The sequence below is a fragment of the Homalodisca vitripennis genome, chromosome 1 (assembly GCF_021130785.1).
Source record: "Homalodisca vitripennis isolate AUS2020 chromosome 1, UT_GWSS_2.1, whole genome shotgun sequence".
NCBI lineage: Eukaryota > Metazoa > Arthropoda > Insecta > Hemiptera > Cicadellidae > Homalodisca > Homalodisca vitripennis.
This window is the reverse complement of record NC_060207.1, coordinates 101,892,574-101,912,628: the sequence shown is the minus strand read 5'-3', so window position 1 is coordinate 101,912,628 and position 20,055 is coordinate 101,892,574. Positions and strand designations below refer to the sequence as shown.

Here is a 20,055-nt window from a genome sequence, read left to right as displayed (position 1 = left end):
AGTCAAGGCACTAGGTTAGCCTAATGCAAATGTGAGAGAGAGCTAGAGTAGCTATGTGCAGAAAATAGGATCTCTAGTGCTCATATGTTTGCATGCTAGTGTTGTTAGTAGAAGATTTTATTTAGTCAATGCGCTAAATTTGAATAATTTACAAGGACTTTTAACACATTTGCTATCAAAGGTTGCAAGTAATTTGCCTCGCAATATCTTCAATTGGCATGCATTTTACATTTACTGGCTGATCATTTTCATCTTAAGCAAACTTTGTTTTATTTAACTGCTAAATTAATTATTGAGAAAAGTAACATTTTACTGAGATGAGTAATTATGTATGTAAACAGAGTTGCAAATAAACAATACAGCATTATGACATTTCAATATTGACAGTAACATATTTAATGAAGTTACAGTTGGATTGGTTGGATCGTTCAGTATTCCGTTGTATTGGTTTGTTTGTACAGACAAGTTAGAGTTCGATATAAGCATGTTCTGTATAGGATTTGTGTAGGCTAACTATTCATTTGATATCTCAAGAAAAATGTTATTTGTGAACTTACAAATTTTACATTTAGGCGAAGCATATTCATAGCTGTTTTATTTGAAACAATTTCAAATATCATAAAAATGTTATAGTAGCCTTTATAGTAGTTTGAATTAATTAAAAAAAAATATATTTAATTTAGCACCTAAAGCTGTGCTGGGAATGATTAATTAAGGACACAGTTATCTATAATCATAAATAGGCCTATCTATAATTCGGATTTGGTAGAATTCAGTACCTTATTTATTGTAATCAATTTGACGATTCTTTTTGGGGGGGTACTTGTAACCCAACCCTTTGTGTTGTTATTGCATTTTCACTTTTTGTCTGCAGTACAGTGAGACATTGAAAATGTACAGCCTAAGTCTTTTTCTTTGAAACTATAATAATTCCCAAAATAAATTAATCAGATTAAAGTGTATAATGTGCTTATATCTCATTCAACTCGTATTGAAGGTCAGTGCTGAATCTCTTTCTTGGATCTGTTTTTTTACCAGTTGTGAATCCTTGTGTTAAAAAGTCATCTTGGCTACACATTAGATTTATGTTAAGCTGGAACCTTCCATCAACAGATAGGGGTAGATCAACATTTTTGACAAGTTTTCTTTGCTGTTGCAAGACCAGATCGATCTATAAAGAGATAGGCCTTTGCTATTTTAACATGTAAAAACCATAAAGGGTAGGGTACGATAAGTGGACCTGGTTTTTTATATAGAAATTGGCAAACAATATTACTAAATCATAACCACCGATATAATCAATCGATACTGATTAATTATTTTGAACAACTTAAATAATCCATATCAACAGCTGTAAACACTTTCAAATAACACTCGTAATGTAATATTTCAATTTTATGTAAGTAACATTTGTTTATTAACAATGGCAGTCAATATTAGAAAACTACACAACATTGCTTTGAAAGATGATAAGACATGTTTTTCGTGTCTTCAACATGTTGGACTCGTAATGAAAAACCCATTATGTGAAATTTGTGGGAAAGAAACAACTGTAACTGTGAGAGGAGCAAATATGGTCGTCTTCAGTTTTCCTAATTTTGGTTATAATAATTTGTTTGATCACTGTAAATATTAAATTCATATTTTAATTTAAAACAAGATTGTTATTGAGGATTATAGATACTTTTATATCGATTGATAGTCTAGGATTTGAGATGCGAATATTAGGTATCGATGATTACATTCTTTGATATAACAAACCGGGTCCGCATATCGTACCCTACCCTTTGGGATTATACCGACCACACCAGTATGAAGAACACAAAAATAGAAATTTATAGAAACAAACATGATAGAACGAAAAAACAACTCTTCAATTACAAAATTACAAACTTACAAGCATTTCCAGGTATTGTGATCGGTATTGTTGTCGCTGTTATCTTATCTTTCTCGAGAATCCTGATTACGGCAGGCCGCGCGGCATCACGTGATTTGCACGGTACATCATTGCCTTTCCATTACAATTCAATTTATATTTCTGATTAGCCCCTCTAGAATTTGATATTTTACTGATAGGTACTATCTCGAGGGATGTTTTTCTTTCGTCGACATCAGCGCGGGGCAGCACCGAAGGTGCTGTCGAAGCCCGCGCTGATGGCCGGAGGCACTCGCATTTTGGGTGGCGGAATGTGATCAAGAATAAAAACAAGTTTTGAGTGTTTTTTTAATAAAAAGTTTAGTTTGGTAAATGTTTGTTTTTGTTGAATTTTTGTGTTTGGAGAAATGTAGAGGTAAAACACGGAAGTACAACAAAGCGATGCACCAGCTGAACGGGCGGCGAGACTCTGCAATCACGTTATCTACTAGACGCTCGACTTTGACCTCTGTCTGAGGATGGGGAGGTGTTTGCGATAAGACAATTCCTGTTTTATATTGACGAAATATTGTTCTACGCTAATCTAGTAATCAGTAGAAACGAAATGTGAAATAACGATTCATGTCTGGGTGTGGTCGGTATAATCCCAAAGTACCCAAGATTGTTATTGAGGATTATAGATACTTTTATATCGATTGATAGTCTAGGATTTGAGATGCGAATATTAGGTATCGATGATTACATTCTTTGATATAACAAACCGGGTCCGCATATCGTACCCTACCCACCATAAAAACAAAAACATTTCTTTTGACTTACCTGTTAGTGATAGTATGGTTTATTGAGATTACAGATTTAGGATTTAAAAGTTATAATTATTGTTATTTTTATTTTATTTTCCTTCCTTGCAAAATAACAAGTAATAAATAAACTTTATATGTTTTAGTCAACAAAAGGAGGATTGAATAGCATTATTGAATCTATTTGTATAATCAATCATATTTTTATTTTTATATTGAATATAGTACAATGCCCGGTAATACCAAAGACTGCAGCATATATTACTCTGTACACTTACAAGGAGGGATGAATATAGACTATTTATTAAAACTATTTTCTTAGTTTAGAATTATAAGCACTTAAAAATACACAATTTAGGGCCAAAATATGTTTACTTTTATGAATACAAAATATAATGGTTAATAATGAACCTCTAAGTTAATAAGTTTAGTAAGTAACACAGTACATAGTATATAAAATAACAAATAATAACGCTGACAATCTAAACATTTTTGAACACTAAGTAGCAGTCACCACTTAACAAATCTGATGTCGAGGGGCATAACTAGAGTTACTCTTAATGTTTTGGGAGTGTAAAGGTGATTGAGTTGTGTATATTAGGTTTGATTTGTAACATATCATTTATAAAAATCACTAATTAAACACAAATAAACTCTAATGCATAAGTAAACGAAGTCAACAATACTCTCCTTCAAATTTAAATGGTACCGACATTTTCTTTATTTGTCACATTAAACCAGATGAGGTGTATAAAACTTTTCTTACTCTTGATATCAGCAAGGGGTCCAGACCTGATTTCATCACACCAGCTGTCATAAAATTCTGTGCAGACCTTGTTAGATCACTTCTGTATCTGTTCAATAGATCTTCATCCGAAGGCATTTTTCCTGACATCTTAAAAATCAGCCATATCGTCCACATTCACAAAAAGGATTCCATGGGAGACATATGAAACTATAGGCTTATTGCGATTTTATCATTCTTGGCAAAACTCATTGAAAAGCTGGTCCTTAACCAGATAAATTTCAAAGTAAGCAATCTCTTTTGTAACAATCAACACGGTTTTATGAATGACAAGTCTTTCTCAACAAATCTGGTAATCTTCCAGACTCACATTATGGACGTATTTGCAGTTGGATATCCTAAAATTTGATTTTTCAAACACGTTTGACCAAGTGCACTATCATCATCTATTCCACAAGCTTGAGACATATGGATGGCTTCACTGGTCTGTTATCTCCAGAGTAGAAGTCATCAATTGTGGTTCTGTTCCGCTCGAATTTTTGGCCACCTCTGGGGTTTCTCAGGACTCCCATTTAGGACCAGTGTTGTTCAATATATAAGTCGATATTCCAGTTCGACTAAACAACACTACCCTACTCTTTGCTGATGGTCTGAAGGTCTATAAAAAAATTACCGAAATTAAGGATGTACTTGCTCTTCAAGAGGATATGAAATCTGAATGAGTGGTGCAAGAGTAATAGTATAACCCTAAATGTGGGTAAGTGTATCTTTCATTGGAAATTACTCCATTCCTGTTTGACTATTTATTAAAGGATAGGACAATTTCCAAACAGTCCTCAATTAAAAACGTGGGATTGACTTGAAGTAATCTCTTACTTGGAGTGTCCCAAGTCCACAACTTGTGCAGTGGGCTGTTTGAATATATTGTGTCTTATTTATTACCCTCATGCTGCTTTAATTACATGCAGTCTCTTAAACTTCTCAATTATGCCCTAGTATACATCTCGAATATTGCTCTTGACATCTGGTCACCTCACCAACTTTAATTCAAGACTAAAATCGAGAGGATCCAACTTTGCCTTTTGAGATTGGCCGGTACTCTACTCGGTTTCTCAAGGGTCATCTCTTGAAGCCATACGTGTTACCCCAGGACATGCTCTTACTGTACCTCCTTGTCAATTCTGAACTTAACTACCCTGAGCTTTTGGAACATGTCAACTAAGAATACCTACTGGAACGAGACCTCTGTTGCCAGATACAGCAAGAACATAAGCAGGTAGAACCTTCTACATCGTCAATTCCCCCTAACTGAGGATTCAGCATCATGAGAACATCATACCCTCTAATCTCAACTTCGTCTACTTTATTTATTCTTCCTTCAAGGGTCACCTAACAAATCTAAGCCTGAAACTTTTGTAGTGATCAGTGTAATCTCCCTTTTTCTTGGTGGTGCCTTTAAAGGGACACAAAGGGTCAAGTGTAACACACATGTAAACGTGTGCGCATGCGCGCACGCACACACACACACACACACACACACATAAAACAAACACACTATTCTTACATTTGTTACAGTGAATTTCTTATCTTTGTATTTATTGTTATTGTTTTAATTGTTAATGCTTTGTTAGTTATCATTGTTTTCATTGTTACATCTGTTTTATTTTAGTTAAATTTGTTAATTATCTTGATGCTGTTAGTGTTAATATCTGTATTTATTCTAAATTTGTTAAACTCTGTAAAAAGTGGTTTTGCTGTTGAAAATAAATGAAATGAAATGTAGCATTCAAACATTTTGGTAAAGAGCACTTTTTGGTACTTTGGTATTATCTGGAGGCCACTATTTTTTTTTTAAGAGTTTTTCTTACCAGGGACCTAAAAAACTAAATAATTAGAAATAAACTTTATTCAACTTACTATTAACATTACATATCACTATGATGACTGGTTCTTGTTTTCTGTCTCCTAAATGGAAGTGATGTGGTTGAGAAATAGGTTGCTCTGGTCCTCTTAGTTAAAATACTTAATTATGTTAGCCTATATTGTTAGCTGTGATTATACTTGTGACAAGTGCAGTTCATGTACAAGAGCTCGTGTAAGGAATACATGAAGGCCACAGTTTTAATTTATTAATATCTGTGGTATCATTTATTAATGTAGTTACGTGATATAGGAACAATAACATCATTCAATACATGAATGACATCATCGCTGGTGCACTCTGTAGACTGTGTTAGGATAAACTCATTAATGACACATGCGAATTAAGTGTATTAAACTGACATTCAGATTTCTGTTTGTATAGGACATTATACAATATTTCTTACGGCAGGACTTTGTCCAAAGGCAGTTACAGTGACCCCATACTATCATCGTCAAGGCGTGTGATTTCTATTGCAGACTGGGGCGCCTATTCCAATCCAATCATTATTTATGGGCTTCTGGTTCAGTTTTACTGGAGATCTCACTCAGTATTGCAATTTTAGTATTAGTCAAAAGACAATATTTCATTATCTAACAACATATAATTAGCTGATATACAATAAAGCTACTACCTATAAGTAACGAAAGTAGCAATGAACAACAGTGTATACAATGCTGATATACAATAAAGCTACTACCTATAAGTAACAAAAGTAGCAATGAACAACAGTGTATACAATAAACAATGGACAGGCCCCACTACACTCACCCACCCACGTGTAAACTTTTTTCATCAAACCAGTATAGACTTTTACAAGATTATTAATTCATACAGGTAAACATGTTGGCGTACTCTGCACATTCACCAAAATGCTATAAAGATATGCCAGCTTACCACTTACATTTAACATGTTAATTTTGAAACTGTACACAGTAACACAATAATCAAAATAATATGCTGAGTCAAAACATTTTATTAAATAAAACACTTCATAACTTTTTTCTTTTGAAGGGATTATGAAATGTTTCTTAATATCAAATACTTGTAACTTTGTTAACACTTGTTCATTTATGTTTGTTACAGACATGTCCAGCATTGGTATGTACGTCCTCCAGTGCTGGGACTGTAAGTATCTTTCACATGTTATTTTAATAATAATAATTAATTGTGGGGAGAGGGTTAATTGTTTAAACTTATAATAATGTCTTAAGTAAAGTATATTTTGGACTAAATAAATGTTTGCAGATACCATCAAAATATACAGTCACGTTTAAAAAAAAAAGTCATAACCTGACAGAATTTCCTCTAGTTTTTGTTAACGCCTTGACAGTTTAAAATAAAATACTTTGCAGAGGGCTTCATTTATGTAGGCACAATATATGTATGACATCGAGTCATTTTAATATCTTTATGTGGAGTGAGCATAATTTTGTCCAGAACTTGTTACAAATGAACATTGTTTATATACATAAACACTGTTTTATATATATATTATATTAGGAGAGGTAGATCTTTTAAGCCTCATTCTGACTGTCCTCATGGGCCACTGTCATGTGTGAGAATCTTATCAAACTGAATAAGAGGGAGAATTGATTCATTGCAAAGTTGATGGTATTGATAAAGTGTTATACACAGTTAATGTATATACAGTATAGCGTTGACTATCCGAAACAATTAGTGGAAGGGGATTTTTGGATAACCGATTTTTTCGGATAATTGAACTTCACTTTAAAAAAGTCAGTCTGGGTTTTTGTAGGGGAATGGCCGAGACAGCTAAAAACATGTTTTTGGACTAGAACACACATTAGCACCTTTTAATATCACACGAAAGTATAAAATATTATGTAAAGATAACACATAAAATAAGGATTGCACATACAGTAAATACAATTTTGGCTCAGTGACTTAGATATCGTAGAAACAGTACAAAATTTACTTAAAGTAAGATAAAATAGGAACAGTAAAAAATCATTCTAATATTAGATACTTATAATAAAACAGTATAAAATTAAACTAAAAGAAAAGGTTGAACATGTTTGTTTGCTTAAGCTTTGACACCAGTTATTGCCGCTAAGCCTTGTAGGTGTTTTAAATACAGCAGCTGCACAGCATCACATTCATCTTGGTGTTCCAACCATTTAATGTCAAACTCAAAGTACTGGAAGGCGTCGTCATTGGTCGGACCTTTTTCAATCAAGACGCTATCTTCATCAATGTCATCTTTAGGCTCTTTTACCTGTGCTCTTGCTGGTTTTTAATATCGCCAGAGGAACTAATCTGTGAGCGGTGCTGCTTGTTCAGGGGCATGGTAATGTAGATGATATAGATCCTATAAATCATACTACCGATCTGCGGATATATCATGCAATTTTTATCGATACAATATATTTATCAATTAATATGAACTTTTCAATGATTTTCATCAGTGTAACCGATGCAAAGGAACAAGTGGTAGGCATGCCCAAAAGCACACAGTGCCATCTAGGATCTAGCGACAGTAAGAGCTTTCATAATAATAACACACGACTTAGACGGATAGGGCTGACCAATCGTAAAATTTCAGTGTGATTTGGCTTTCGGTTAACCGGCGTTTTGAATGACCGCCTTTTGGATAATCGACGTTCTACTATAAATGGCAATAGCCTGTATTGATTGGCATATAGATTGATTTATAAAATGGTTTGTTCCATCAGGACTTGGACCCGGAACTCTCACTTTTCGGTGTTCAGTCATTTTGTATTTGGCTGTTCCTATCACCTTATTATTTTTATGCTCATAATACCTTATTATAAAAACAAGGCAGTGAGATTGAAAGTAATCCACTGGATGAAGTGAATAATTAGAAGTAAAAATAGCAACTACTATGAAGTAATATAAATGTATTGAAACAATGTATAAACAGCTGCTATAAACTATGTAGTTAATACTACAGTTCTCTCTTGAACTGCATGATAAGATAAGCATGTTCAGTGTATTTGCTGCCTATCTGTGCTCAAATCACATCTTTACAGTGTCGTCAATTGATGAGACTGGAGTCTTTATAGAACTCTGGAAAATAAGTCTGTGAATACCATCATACCAAATTTAAAAAGTAAGAGAAATGATAAATTCCAAGTTTCCCAACAGACAAGCAACCACTTTATATCTGATAATACCCTTTACTATTACCTTGTTGTTACAAAATTCACGAGTTGTAAAAACAACCTGGCCATTCTGCAATGATACTGGTGAATTGTTGTTTCACGTTACAAGTTACCTGCACATATATATTCGGATATCCTTTTTGACACATGTACTTGTCACTGAACAATTTAGGTGTTTTATCTATGCATAGTCAAGTTTACCAATAATCAAAGGCAGTCTAAAATTAAGCTTTCTTAAGAGTTTTGAGCATCATTTGTTTCACCCACTGATTTTGAAATTTTAATCCAATAAAGTACTCGGTCAGTGTTACAGTCCATAACAGTGAAAATTCTTGAATGCTGTTGAGCGATTGACTGTAACAATAACAGCAATCACATGCTGTGTATGTGCTGTACATGGTGTATATGTGTGTTGTATATTCAGCCACTCTAACTTGAAATCTTGGATTTGCTGCAGTATATAAAATAATTTCAATTTCCCCCTTGGCGTCAAAGTTCCTTCTCGTGTTTCGTCACTTTCAAGTAGAAACTCAGCAGTAAAAAAATTAACTGTTTTATCCTCAAACCGTAAAAGTTGTTGATCAGTGACATGTCAATGCTCACTATATAACTTACACATACAAATGTGCATGATCCCCTTGATGCCAACTGATCTGAAACAAAGTGTGACCTCCACAAATACTGAGCAATTATTACAGTAAGGTAAATTTGCTAGATTGTATTGACATAAATCTGTAGCAAGTACTATGGAACAAAGTGTGACCTCCACAAATACTGAGCAATTATTACAGTAAGGTAAATTTGCTAGATTGTATTGACATAAATCTGTAGCAAGTACTATGGAACAAAGTGTGACCTCCACAAATACTGAGCAATTATTACAGTAAGGTAAATTTGCTAGATTGTACTGACATAAATCTGTAGCAATTACTATGGGTCCAGGACGTGCGTGAAAGTATTATTCTCTGGTAGCATTTTTTTGTTTGAAGTGAAGAAATAAGTATAGTTTCAGCAACTACAATGAAGTATTAACATTTTATTAAAACGAAGTAAATAAACAAATGTAGTAACCATTAGGTAGTTATTACTATAAACTGTCCAGAACAGATTGTAATTGTTAAATCTTTACAATCTTCATAATAATTAATCTAGTTTTGTACACTCCTAACTCTCTCTCCATGCCTCAGGGTAAGAAAGCACGTAAGGTTTAGTTCTCCATTGACACACGATGTTTAAATCATCTTTTGGCGATTTTGTACAGTAAAGAGTTTGGGATCTTGTTGGTACTCTGCAAAAGGACTATATGAACAGGACAATGATTATTCATCTTTATAAAGAACACCCAGTTATTGAAACTCATTGAAAAGTGTAATAGCTTCCAAAAAATCTTGGACTCAAACATTTTTAATCATTCCAACTTCTAATACTGGATTAGACACAGCCTGTAAAATAATTGCCATTTTTTGTGTATTAGCTTCTTTATATGTTCTATAACTTTCACATAAAAACTGAGCAATTAAAAAATTTATACATTCTTCCTCAAGCCGTAAACATTGTTTAGTGACATGCCGAAGCTTGTGATACAACCTAAGCTTGGGTCATGAAATCAACACACTAAAATAAAAAAATGTACTTGATCTTGTCAGAATTTGATGAAATTTAGTATGAAGGTAGTCCTTATATAGATTAAGAAAATTGCTAATTTCTCCCTAAATATTTCAAACGGTTTCAAAGTTACGGCTATGTAAAGTGTCACAAAATCCACCAAAAACAGGAACCAACACATTTTGGAATCACCATAGCTTTTTCCCTAATCGAGCTAGAGAGATGGAAGTGGTTTCATATTACTCAGTTTTAAATTCACTTTACCCCCTTGTGTTCAAGTTTAGGTGTCAATTTGAGCCTATCTTTTGAAATTTGTTCATGTTATTCCATTTCATTGCTCCTTGGAATAACTCTTCAAGATGTAATAGATAGGCATATTCTTCCTTTTAAATGCCAAGATATACTCATTCTCTACATAGTAATCATCACAACATCTTTCATTCCAATTTAAAACATTCTTCTAATACTGCTTAAGATAAAACTGTTAGAATAAAGTTAGAAGCATAACATAATATTAAATATTCCTTCCGCCACAGTTGGAAGAAGTAAAGTCAGATTACATATGCTGATCTGATTGTTAACTATCAGGTTAGACAATGCATTAATAAGAGAACTGTTTTTGTTCAACTTCTGGTGTGTTACAAAAATAAAACTAACGAAATAACTTTATTATCAAAAGTTAATTCATATTTGGTTACTTTTCAACATAATCGGCTATTACCGTACTAGGTACAAGCTTTCTAATGCCCTCTTCATAGAATGTTGCCACCAGTGAATTAATGGGTTTCCACAGCATTTCAGGGTGTATTGTTGATTTGGAAGCTCTGATGTCCTAGCCACTTCTTCAGTTCAGGGAATAGGTTAAAGTCACATGGTGCCAAGTCAGAACTATGGGTTGGATAATCAAAAATGCCCTATTGAAATCTGTCACCATTTTGTCAGAGCAGCATTGTTAGTATAGACATTGTAAATAAATAAGTACAATGCCAGAAATGAGTATTCCTGTTCTTTTGTGATGGCTCTCCACAACTGTTAAAATGTTTCATAGTTTCCTTGTGCATTTATCATGGTCTCTGGCTGTAAGAATTCCTCAAGAAGAAAATCTTGAAGGTGTTGAATTGTTGGGGCTTTTTTGTGAATTTGAATGCTTCCATTGTTGTGACTGTGACAGTTTTTTAGTTTATGTGGTGTCATAGAGAACCCATCTGTCTTCTGTCACAATATTTTTCAAAAACATCTTGTCCGTCAGCATCATAGCTGTTAATAAATGATAATGATACTGGGCTGTATTCTTTGAGCTTTATGGTCATTGGACAAAATCTCTGGAACACATCACATTTTTCCACCACATAACGTTTATTATGGTCTAGGTGTTCTGTTCTAATCAAGGCAGCCAATCTGGAAATTTATCAGACAAATCACTAATGATAAGAAAAGTCCTTGTAGCTTTGAAGGTGAATCCATATAGTTACCACTATATGAGTCTTTAATGCTTGTAAATCTAACAGATGTGAAATGCCTATTATCTGGTACATTTTTATTAAATGAATCTTATTAACAAATTTGTTCAAGGCGTAACTAGTGTTTATAGCCTACATTCTATTGTTATTACAAGTTTGGTCTGAAGTAGTTAGAAAGTAAGATAGTTACCATGTTTCCAAGATTTTGTAGTCAAGGAGTCATGATCATAAAAAGTATGCAAAAATATTCAGCAAGTTTTGTCTTAATGCTGAGTGAAATTAATAGATTTCTACAAAATCTTGATAACCTATACATGGTTATCAACCTCATATCAACTACATAAAACATATTTATACATTAAAAAAACCCACAAAATTGATTCTAAACAAAAGGTCTTATGTTTTGCATGCTTGTTACCTTTATACTTATGTCTCTTAAGCCTATGACTTTTATGTTTCAGAGTGCAGCACAAGGAAGGCATCGTGGACTCGTTACCTCAGGGCTTGTTGGAGGGGCGCCCTGGCAGCTCTCTCCTGCTTACACCTCACCAGGTATTCTGTCCAGGTTATTTCTTCATACTGTCGATGACCAGTCCCTATTAAAGTTTAAAGTTATATCCAAAAATAGATTAAATTATTGTTAGTAACATATAAATGGTATAATTTTAAAATGTAACAACCGTTTACTTTGTAAATGATGTTTGATCGATGTGAAATTTAATGTAATTGGTAGGTTTCCTTACCTCTCTTGCTATAATGATCTTTCACTTATGATATGTGGTGTGCCACATTGGTGTCAACTGTCCTGCGAGTTGTTTCTGTATGAAGGTGTGAAGATTACTTTTGCTGCTAGTGGAGTTGCAGCTTTGTTGGTGATTAGTATATTGTTTATTTTGAGGGTGTGGTTGTCACACGAAGGTTGTGCTGTTGAATTTGGTACATTCAGAGCTCTGTTTTGTTATTATTTAATATTTTAGATTTTTTATCCAAAGATAAAAAATATTTGGATGTTGTTCCTATACCATTTTCTGAATAATTTGTGATATGTTTTATTTGCTACATTTAACGATAGCTAATAATGGTAACAATTTATACCTTTAAACCATTCATTGTAAACAATTGGTTTATAAAATAAATCTGCTCTACCTTAAAGAGTTTAGAATCTTTTAATTAATTATTGATCTTTTGTAAAATTACATAATTGGTTATTTTAATGAAAGAATTTTGTTGTTTGATGGGTTGCAGTTACAACAGCTACAGCAGCTGACAGCTGGGGGGGAGGGAGGGGGGGTGACGGTGACTCTACAGCACGGCCAGGCGGGGGGACAGTTGGTCCTAACACCGCAGCCATCGCACACAGCGTTCTATCCGGAAATACTTGCTGGCCACACTACCCACAGTATACTACATCACCATGTGCGACAGGCCAGCATCATACAGCAGGTCGGACAGACCAGCATCCAGCAGGTAAGTCTCCTTCTTATCTTTTAATTCCCAGAATTGCACTTCTACATTCTTTGACTTTGATAATATTGAGGTACCCTCTCCCCTTCCAACCTGACATTGAAAGCTTCCAGCATCTTTGCAATTTTTCTAAATCTGACAAGCAGATTTCATTTTGTTTTTTGTTTTGGTATGTTTTTTTTTAAGGAGTAGCCGTTCTCCTTTTATGCCCTATTCTGCCTGTTCTTATGAGCCACTGATCTGTGTGAGTATCTTATTAAATAGAATAAGGAGGTACAGTAAAAAGAACAGTGTTACAGTATACATTACTAAAAAGGTGCAATGGCCACAGACAGATTTGAACCTCTGCTACCTCTAGCTCAGACCTAAAGACCGACAACTCAGACCACTCGGCCATCATCTCTCTTAATCTTGTTTCTGTTTTAACTTTCATTTTAATTTAACTTTAGTCTCATCAACAACAGAGCACCACATTTTTCAGTATTAGCTACTGGCTAATTTGCAGTTTCACTATGCCTGTTTTCTTCAGTCTCATCAATACTTCCAGATATATTCAAAAGTCCTTCTCTAGCTTTTCTATTTTTTCCAAAATTTTCACTACCAATAATTGCTGTAACCATTTTCAACATATTTTCTATCAATGTCTATTGGAATAATATCCTCATGGCTCTGTTATATTTTCCCCCAGCATTCTAGGTGTATTCAGCAGCATTTCCTCTGTCTCCTCTTTCTTTAAAACTATTTTTGTTCCTTATTAATTAATCATTGATAATGAATATTTATTTTCATAAAAAAATAAGTGACTGACTCTTGATTTAGCTAAATGTACAGCAAGGGGTACATCAATTTTTAATTGACATCATGTCGCATATGAATAATAATTTTTTGCTTTATCACAGTGTAAAAAGTTTTAAAAATATATGGTTGTGTCAAAAATAAAAAGATTATAAATAGTTAAAATATTGAGATTCTGAAATAAAGATCTACAGTAGGGATCCAAAGGCGACTTTGTGAGAATTCTAACAATATTTTCTGGATTAAACATGTTAGTACTTTTCTCTCTTTAAACATGCATTACTCTGTCAAACATTTTGTACATTGACATTTTAAATATAATAGTACCGTCCCTGTAACTTATGTGTCACAGGTGGGTGTGGGAGTGGGGAGCCAGGCCACAGTCAAGCCCGGCTCGCCGTTCTCGTCCCGTTCGCTCACACCCTCGCCCTCAGCCCAGCACCGAGTCACGCCCCAGCCCCACCCCCTACATCAGGTGATGGGGGCTCCGCCCCAAGTGCTGCAGATCTTCCACCAGCAGGCTACTCGCAACACTGGTCAGTTGACATTTGGCAAAATTAAATTCAATTTTTATTATTGGGATTTATCTAATTAGAATATGTTTTAATTAAAATATGTTTATTCACTTCTGATATACATGAATGTGTCACATAACAAGATTTACTGAGGTTCAATGCATGTTTCAAGTCAATTTTCATCTTATTATTGACAGAAAGAATGACAGACAATCATTCGGAAAAAAACTAGCTGTGTTTACACTGGCAAAAAGTTTGGCAAGTTGTTTGTCCAACAGTAAAAATCGGTAGTCTAAACGGGCACTAGAGCTCTTGCAAGCACTGCCATTACTAGTTATTTGCAAGAACTGGAGAGCAGTATCGGCCATAAAAATTTCAATTCTAAACATTGCCGAAACAACCATGTGTGAACAAACTTGGTATTGATTCCCATAAACAGTGGTACAGCTGTAGCAAGTACTTGCGACAGTTCTTACGATTAAAATTGTTTACATTGTTATATTATGCTACAGTAGGTGTGTAAATTCTCTTGCAAGTTTACTTGCCAGTGTATATGCAGCTTCATATTGTCATCAGTTAGCAGATGGCCAGCTGGCAGAATCTAGTGGAAATCCCCATCGTGTCTCCGATCTGAACGTCTTCTCTGCACATGTGAGGATCGGTCGTACAATTTGAACTCTTCAAACCAAATAGACTAACGTGTGAGGAGACTTAGGTCGTGTTGTTTCGTATTCATAATAATCTAATGAACATGTTGTAACTTGAACCACAGCATATCATGTATTTATTTACTTTGTAGTGTTGTTTTGTAGTGATGGGGTGATACTAAAAGGCAAACACACAATACTTAAGAGCCAGTAATTGATAATGTTAATTGTGCTCGTATTCTGGGAGCAAATATGGAAGGTACTGTTCTGTGTGTGTATACACATATATTTTTACTTAAATAGAATATACTATGAAAGCTCATTTTATAACCTACCATTTTCTATGACTTTAAGGCAGAAGATGGAGGGTACGACCAGTAGTTTTAAAAATATATCAATTTTGCTGAATCTCTTGCAAATTTCTTTGAAGTAGCATGGCATTCTTAGGCTTGTTTTTTCCCAAGAGGTCAAAACAAAGTTAAAAGTAGAGTTCAGATGAAAGTATTTGGTTTAGTTATTTGCTTTATTGAACCAACCTTGTGTACCAGCAAAATGGTGGGCTCGTACCATAAGAGGTTTGTGCACCACAGACCTCTTACATGCAATTTGAACTGTACGCTGACTCAATGTAGCGCTGTTTTGGCAATTGTTTGCTCTCTTTATTTTTCTGGATTGGATACTTGTATTTTCCAAACATCACAGAAAGGAAGATTATTAGGTATAAACAAGTTTAAATCAACTCATTGAAAGACACAGAGATTAAAAACTATGGATCTTGAAATATGTGATAGTGAATTTCTTGCTAAACTAATGATGAAATTTGCTAGACTATCGCAGCTTCATGGCATTTCGTGCAAATAGATGTGGTGATGATAAACCATTAGATGAAGAGTTAAATAAAGTATTACAGTTGTTTATTTGGTTTGAAGATGGATCAGAGAATCGGAAATTTTTACGGAAAAATCGGGGATTTGAAAAGAGATTTTGAGTGGCCATCCTATGTAAAAATATTTGCTAACACTCAGCCAAATCCTATGGAGTGAAATGCACCATCATTGAAGTCAGTGTTCCTCGTATAGAAATGAAGCTTCATTCACATTGTCAAATATCAAATAGGATAGTTCGTTTTCAAGATATTTTATGGACAAACATATATTCCAACTCCTCGATTAATAGGCTTTGCTAACACTCAGCCAATAATGCATTACATAGCCTAGTTACAGATTTTAAGAAATGGATAAAATTCTGTAGCCTAACACAAATCTAATAAGTTTCAAATTAGAGATTTTGTAAACAAGGTATCCAAAAAGTTCTGGCACAACTAAATATTTTTAAAAAGATTTAAGATACAGCTACAAAACTTGGTTTATAGTTACTAGACATAAAAATCAAATTTAACATGTATACAATGACTCACTACTTTGTCAAAAGGTCAGGGTAATTAACGGTTTATCATCTCCAGATCTATGACCCCCACAAGGAGTCAGAAGAAAATCCCCAATGAATTTTGAAAAACAATTTTTAACACCCAATAATACCCCAAAATTGAACTTCGGGGAGTTTTATTTTTGAAAGATTTCCAAATATAAAGGTAGGTCGAACTGTACCTCATTTTAAAGGTCTCTATTCACTGATCATTTTTTTTAAAAGTTTAATTTAATTTGCTTTTTGTATACAGGGTGGTCCAAAATGTAAATGTTTTACAGTTTCATTGCTTATTTTACTGTTACCTCGTTAATCCAAATTTTTATTCATGGTTACCAAAGAAGTAGCCTTTTAACAAATATATTACAGTTGTCACTTTTCAGCATATTTTCAATTTTTTTTTAAATAGTCCATCCTTAAAACAGGTCACTGATATTGATTAAACTCCCACAAATTAAAAAGATAAGTAAATGAGGATAAAGAAGAGAATAAAAAGTTAACTGTCATAGCTTTTTCATGCTAGACTCTATCTGTACTATAGTGGATGCCATTTCTTTACGCCATAGTTTTAAAATTGGAGACTAATTCACGTCCACCATTAATTGCTTAGTTGTCTTTCTAATTATTGTTTATGTATTCTTGTGTTGTAAGCAGTGAATTATATATAAACGAATATTGGATATTTGAGTCTGTTGGTACAATGATAAGAAACCTTTTAGATGTATGAAGTTCTATGTAATTATTATCTTGCCTAAACTAAGATAAAGTTTAGAAAGTTGTTTAGTAACCTAATGTATGTCGTACAGTGACTGGTGGGGGAGTGAGCACTATTAAGACCAAGCAGCCCCCACAAATCCTGCCCAAGCCCCCAGGCAGTGTGGGAGTGAATGCCCCCACAAAGGTGGCTGCTCCACAACCTGCCTCCAGCCCCCAGATAGCCATCCCTGCCCAGCAACAGCAAACTATCCTACTTAATCAGGTAGGTATGGAAATTATGTAGGATTCAGAATAAGGCCAACTTTTGGTTAGGAAGATAGATAAATAAGAATCTATTTCTTTTCATAGACTTTAACAATTTTCCATAAATAAATGGTTTTAAATAAGTAAATGAGCTGGTTGGCCTCATAGTATATTTCTGGGGTGCGCAAAAGGCAGTTGCTTAGAAGAAGGAGAAGTTTATATAAAAGAATTTTCTTACCAATTCAAAATCTCTTTGACCATTTTGTTAGATATTCAAGTGTTAAAAAGTGAATAAAAATAAGTGGTCAATATTACTGATTACAATTTGAACGGTGTTGTTCAAAACACTTTTAGGTAGGGATTTTAAGTTAAAACAGTGCTCATAAAAGAATTTATCACTTTAGTTCAGGTCTGGTAGAGTGATAATGCTGATGAAACAGAAAACTAATATTTATCATCACTGTTGGTAATGCACATCAGTGAGCACTTGGGCATGTAAGACATATGTATTATTAATAAAATAAAAATTCATAGAATAGATGTACAGATAGTTGCTGGAAAGGAAGTCTCGTATTGCAATTCGAGACAAACATCCTCCGGATGTAAGGTTTTGTAGGGTTGGTTTAGTTTAAGATTAAGGTTGTGACATATTTTGAGCAAGGGTTGCTGTGAGAGGATTTAATAATAGGTTAGATTGGCAGTACAAATACCCTCAAATGAACCAACACATTTATTTGTGACAACATTTCATTAAATTGATTAATTGATTGCGTCAATCGACATATTAAGCACAAAACTTAATGTCTTAATACTTTGAAGACATATTTAATATTAAATTATTCATTACAATTTATTTTGAATTTAATTCATTATAACATTTACTAGTAATTTTGTAGTGTTGCAATAATAATGAGTTCATGGACTAACATGAGAAACTTTCTTTAAAATAGCTAAACATTTACATGAATTTATATTTTCGAAATTGTGAACATTTAAATAGATATGGAATTGAAAATGATTAATGAACCCTAAAATATACTAAGTTCTTAAAATTACTTACATTTTATTTCACGTCACACTTATTACGCCTAGAGATATTTTTCCGCACACGAACACAAACACTCCCGAACTTCACTTTACGAATTCCCAGTCTCGACTTCCACCTCTCCTCCTTGTTCTTCAGTTTTGATGTTCTTCTCCCGCCAGCTCATTGACCACGCCTCTGCCAAATCTCTCCATCATAATTGGTGAGTAACAATTTTCCATATCAGCATGGCTGTCCCTTACATTGTCGCACGGTTTTTACAAATAAGCATTTCCTGTTTGTTCACCATCGGCGTCTGGGCGGATGTGCGTATCTACTTACATCCGGAGGATGTTTGTCTCGAATTGCAATACGAGACTTCCTTTCCAGCAACTATCTGTACATCTATTCTATGAATTTTATTTTACTAATAATACATATGTCTTACAGGCAATAAACCACAACATACAGTATCATACAAAAAATATGTATAAGGTGCTGGGTAATTTTGAGGTCAATTTAGAATTTTGTACATGTTCATTAAATGGGGTTGTTTAATTATCCCTTTGAGTGGTGCGGCATAAATATATCAGATCTGGTGAAAACCTTGTAAAATGCCGGTTTTTATTGACATGACAATCCGTATTTAGGTGCAATTTAATATAGTACACAGTTGAAATATCCGAGTAACCATTAACTGCATTCTATATGTATCAATTAATGCCCCTTGGTCTTGTTTTCTTCTTGTGGTCTTTGAAGTTATAATTAATTATGATTGAACTGTCTTTTTGACCAATTAATTGAAAAAAGGTTTAATTAATTGGTCAAATGTGCATTAAGCGTTTGGCTAGTATCATTGTTTACTTCATTCCATAATTGTGTTTAATGTAAAAACAAACCATAAAGCAGAATACAATTTACATTTATTGGTGTAATAATATCAATATTAATATTTTTATGTTTCCATAGCAACAAGCTTTCGTTTGTTTTGTTGTTTCCAGTATTCCTGTCAAGTGCATAAAAGTTTGACGATCTTTTTTTGAATTATTTTATTGTGTAAGCAGTGTTATTTTATGCTTTATCTGATGTCTATTATTAATAACAATGAATGACAATAACTTTGAAGACAATGAAAACCACCTCTTATAGGCATTACACGATGTTACTAGCTCAATCTTTCTCTGTAGTAGTGCTGGTGATCAAGCAATAGTTTTTTATATGATATGTTTTTTATGCTTGTTTTTTTTTTAAGAAATATATAATATTTTATATGAATTCTGTTTATAAGTTCATGGCATTTCATATGGTATAGCTAAAAATTCTAAAAAAGTAATACATATAGAAAATTTTGAATGGAACTCAAAAGTTTATAAAAAAATCATTAAAAGACTTTCATACTAAACACACATTAAAAATATATTGTATTTTTACCAGAAATAATATGTATTATTCTTTAATTTATTGCCAAAAAACCAAAACAAAAGTTATGAAAATCTGTCTAATGGTTATTTAGCAATATTTGTTTTTTGAAAAGCTTGCAAATGTACAAAAAAAGAGGCCAGTTATTAACACTTGTACCCTGAGCCCGAGTATAGGTCGGGCCGCGTCGGCAGCGCCTGCTACCGGTGCCCGAGTATGGCTCGGGTCGTGTTATTTAATTGTATTATTTAGC

At 33.7% G+C, this 20,055-nt stretch overlaps 1 protein-coding gene across 1 annotated transcript in view; it reads left to right on the top strand.

Moving 5' to 3' along the window:
• Window positions 1-4,632: 4,632 nt before the first annotated feature.
• Window positions 4,633-20,055, top strand: part of LOC124373499 — a 67,305-nt gene continuing 51,882 nt past the window's right edge. The window contains exons 1-6 of the mRNA XM_046831888.1: window positions 4,633-4,697; window positions 6,429-6,470; window positions 12,015-12,105; window positions 12,799-13,020; window positions 14,165-14,348; window positions 17,206-17,378. Coding sequence (XP_046687844.1) covers window positions 4,633-4,697; window positions 6,429-6,470; window positions 12,015-12,105; window positions 12,799-13,020; window positions 14,165-14,348; window positions 17,206-17,378 — 777 coding nt within the window. The remainder of the gene's footprint in view (window positions 4,698-6,428; window positions 6,471-12,014; window positions 12,106-12,798; window positions 13,021-14,164; window positions 14,349-17,205; window positions 17,379-20,055) is intronic.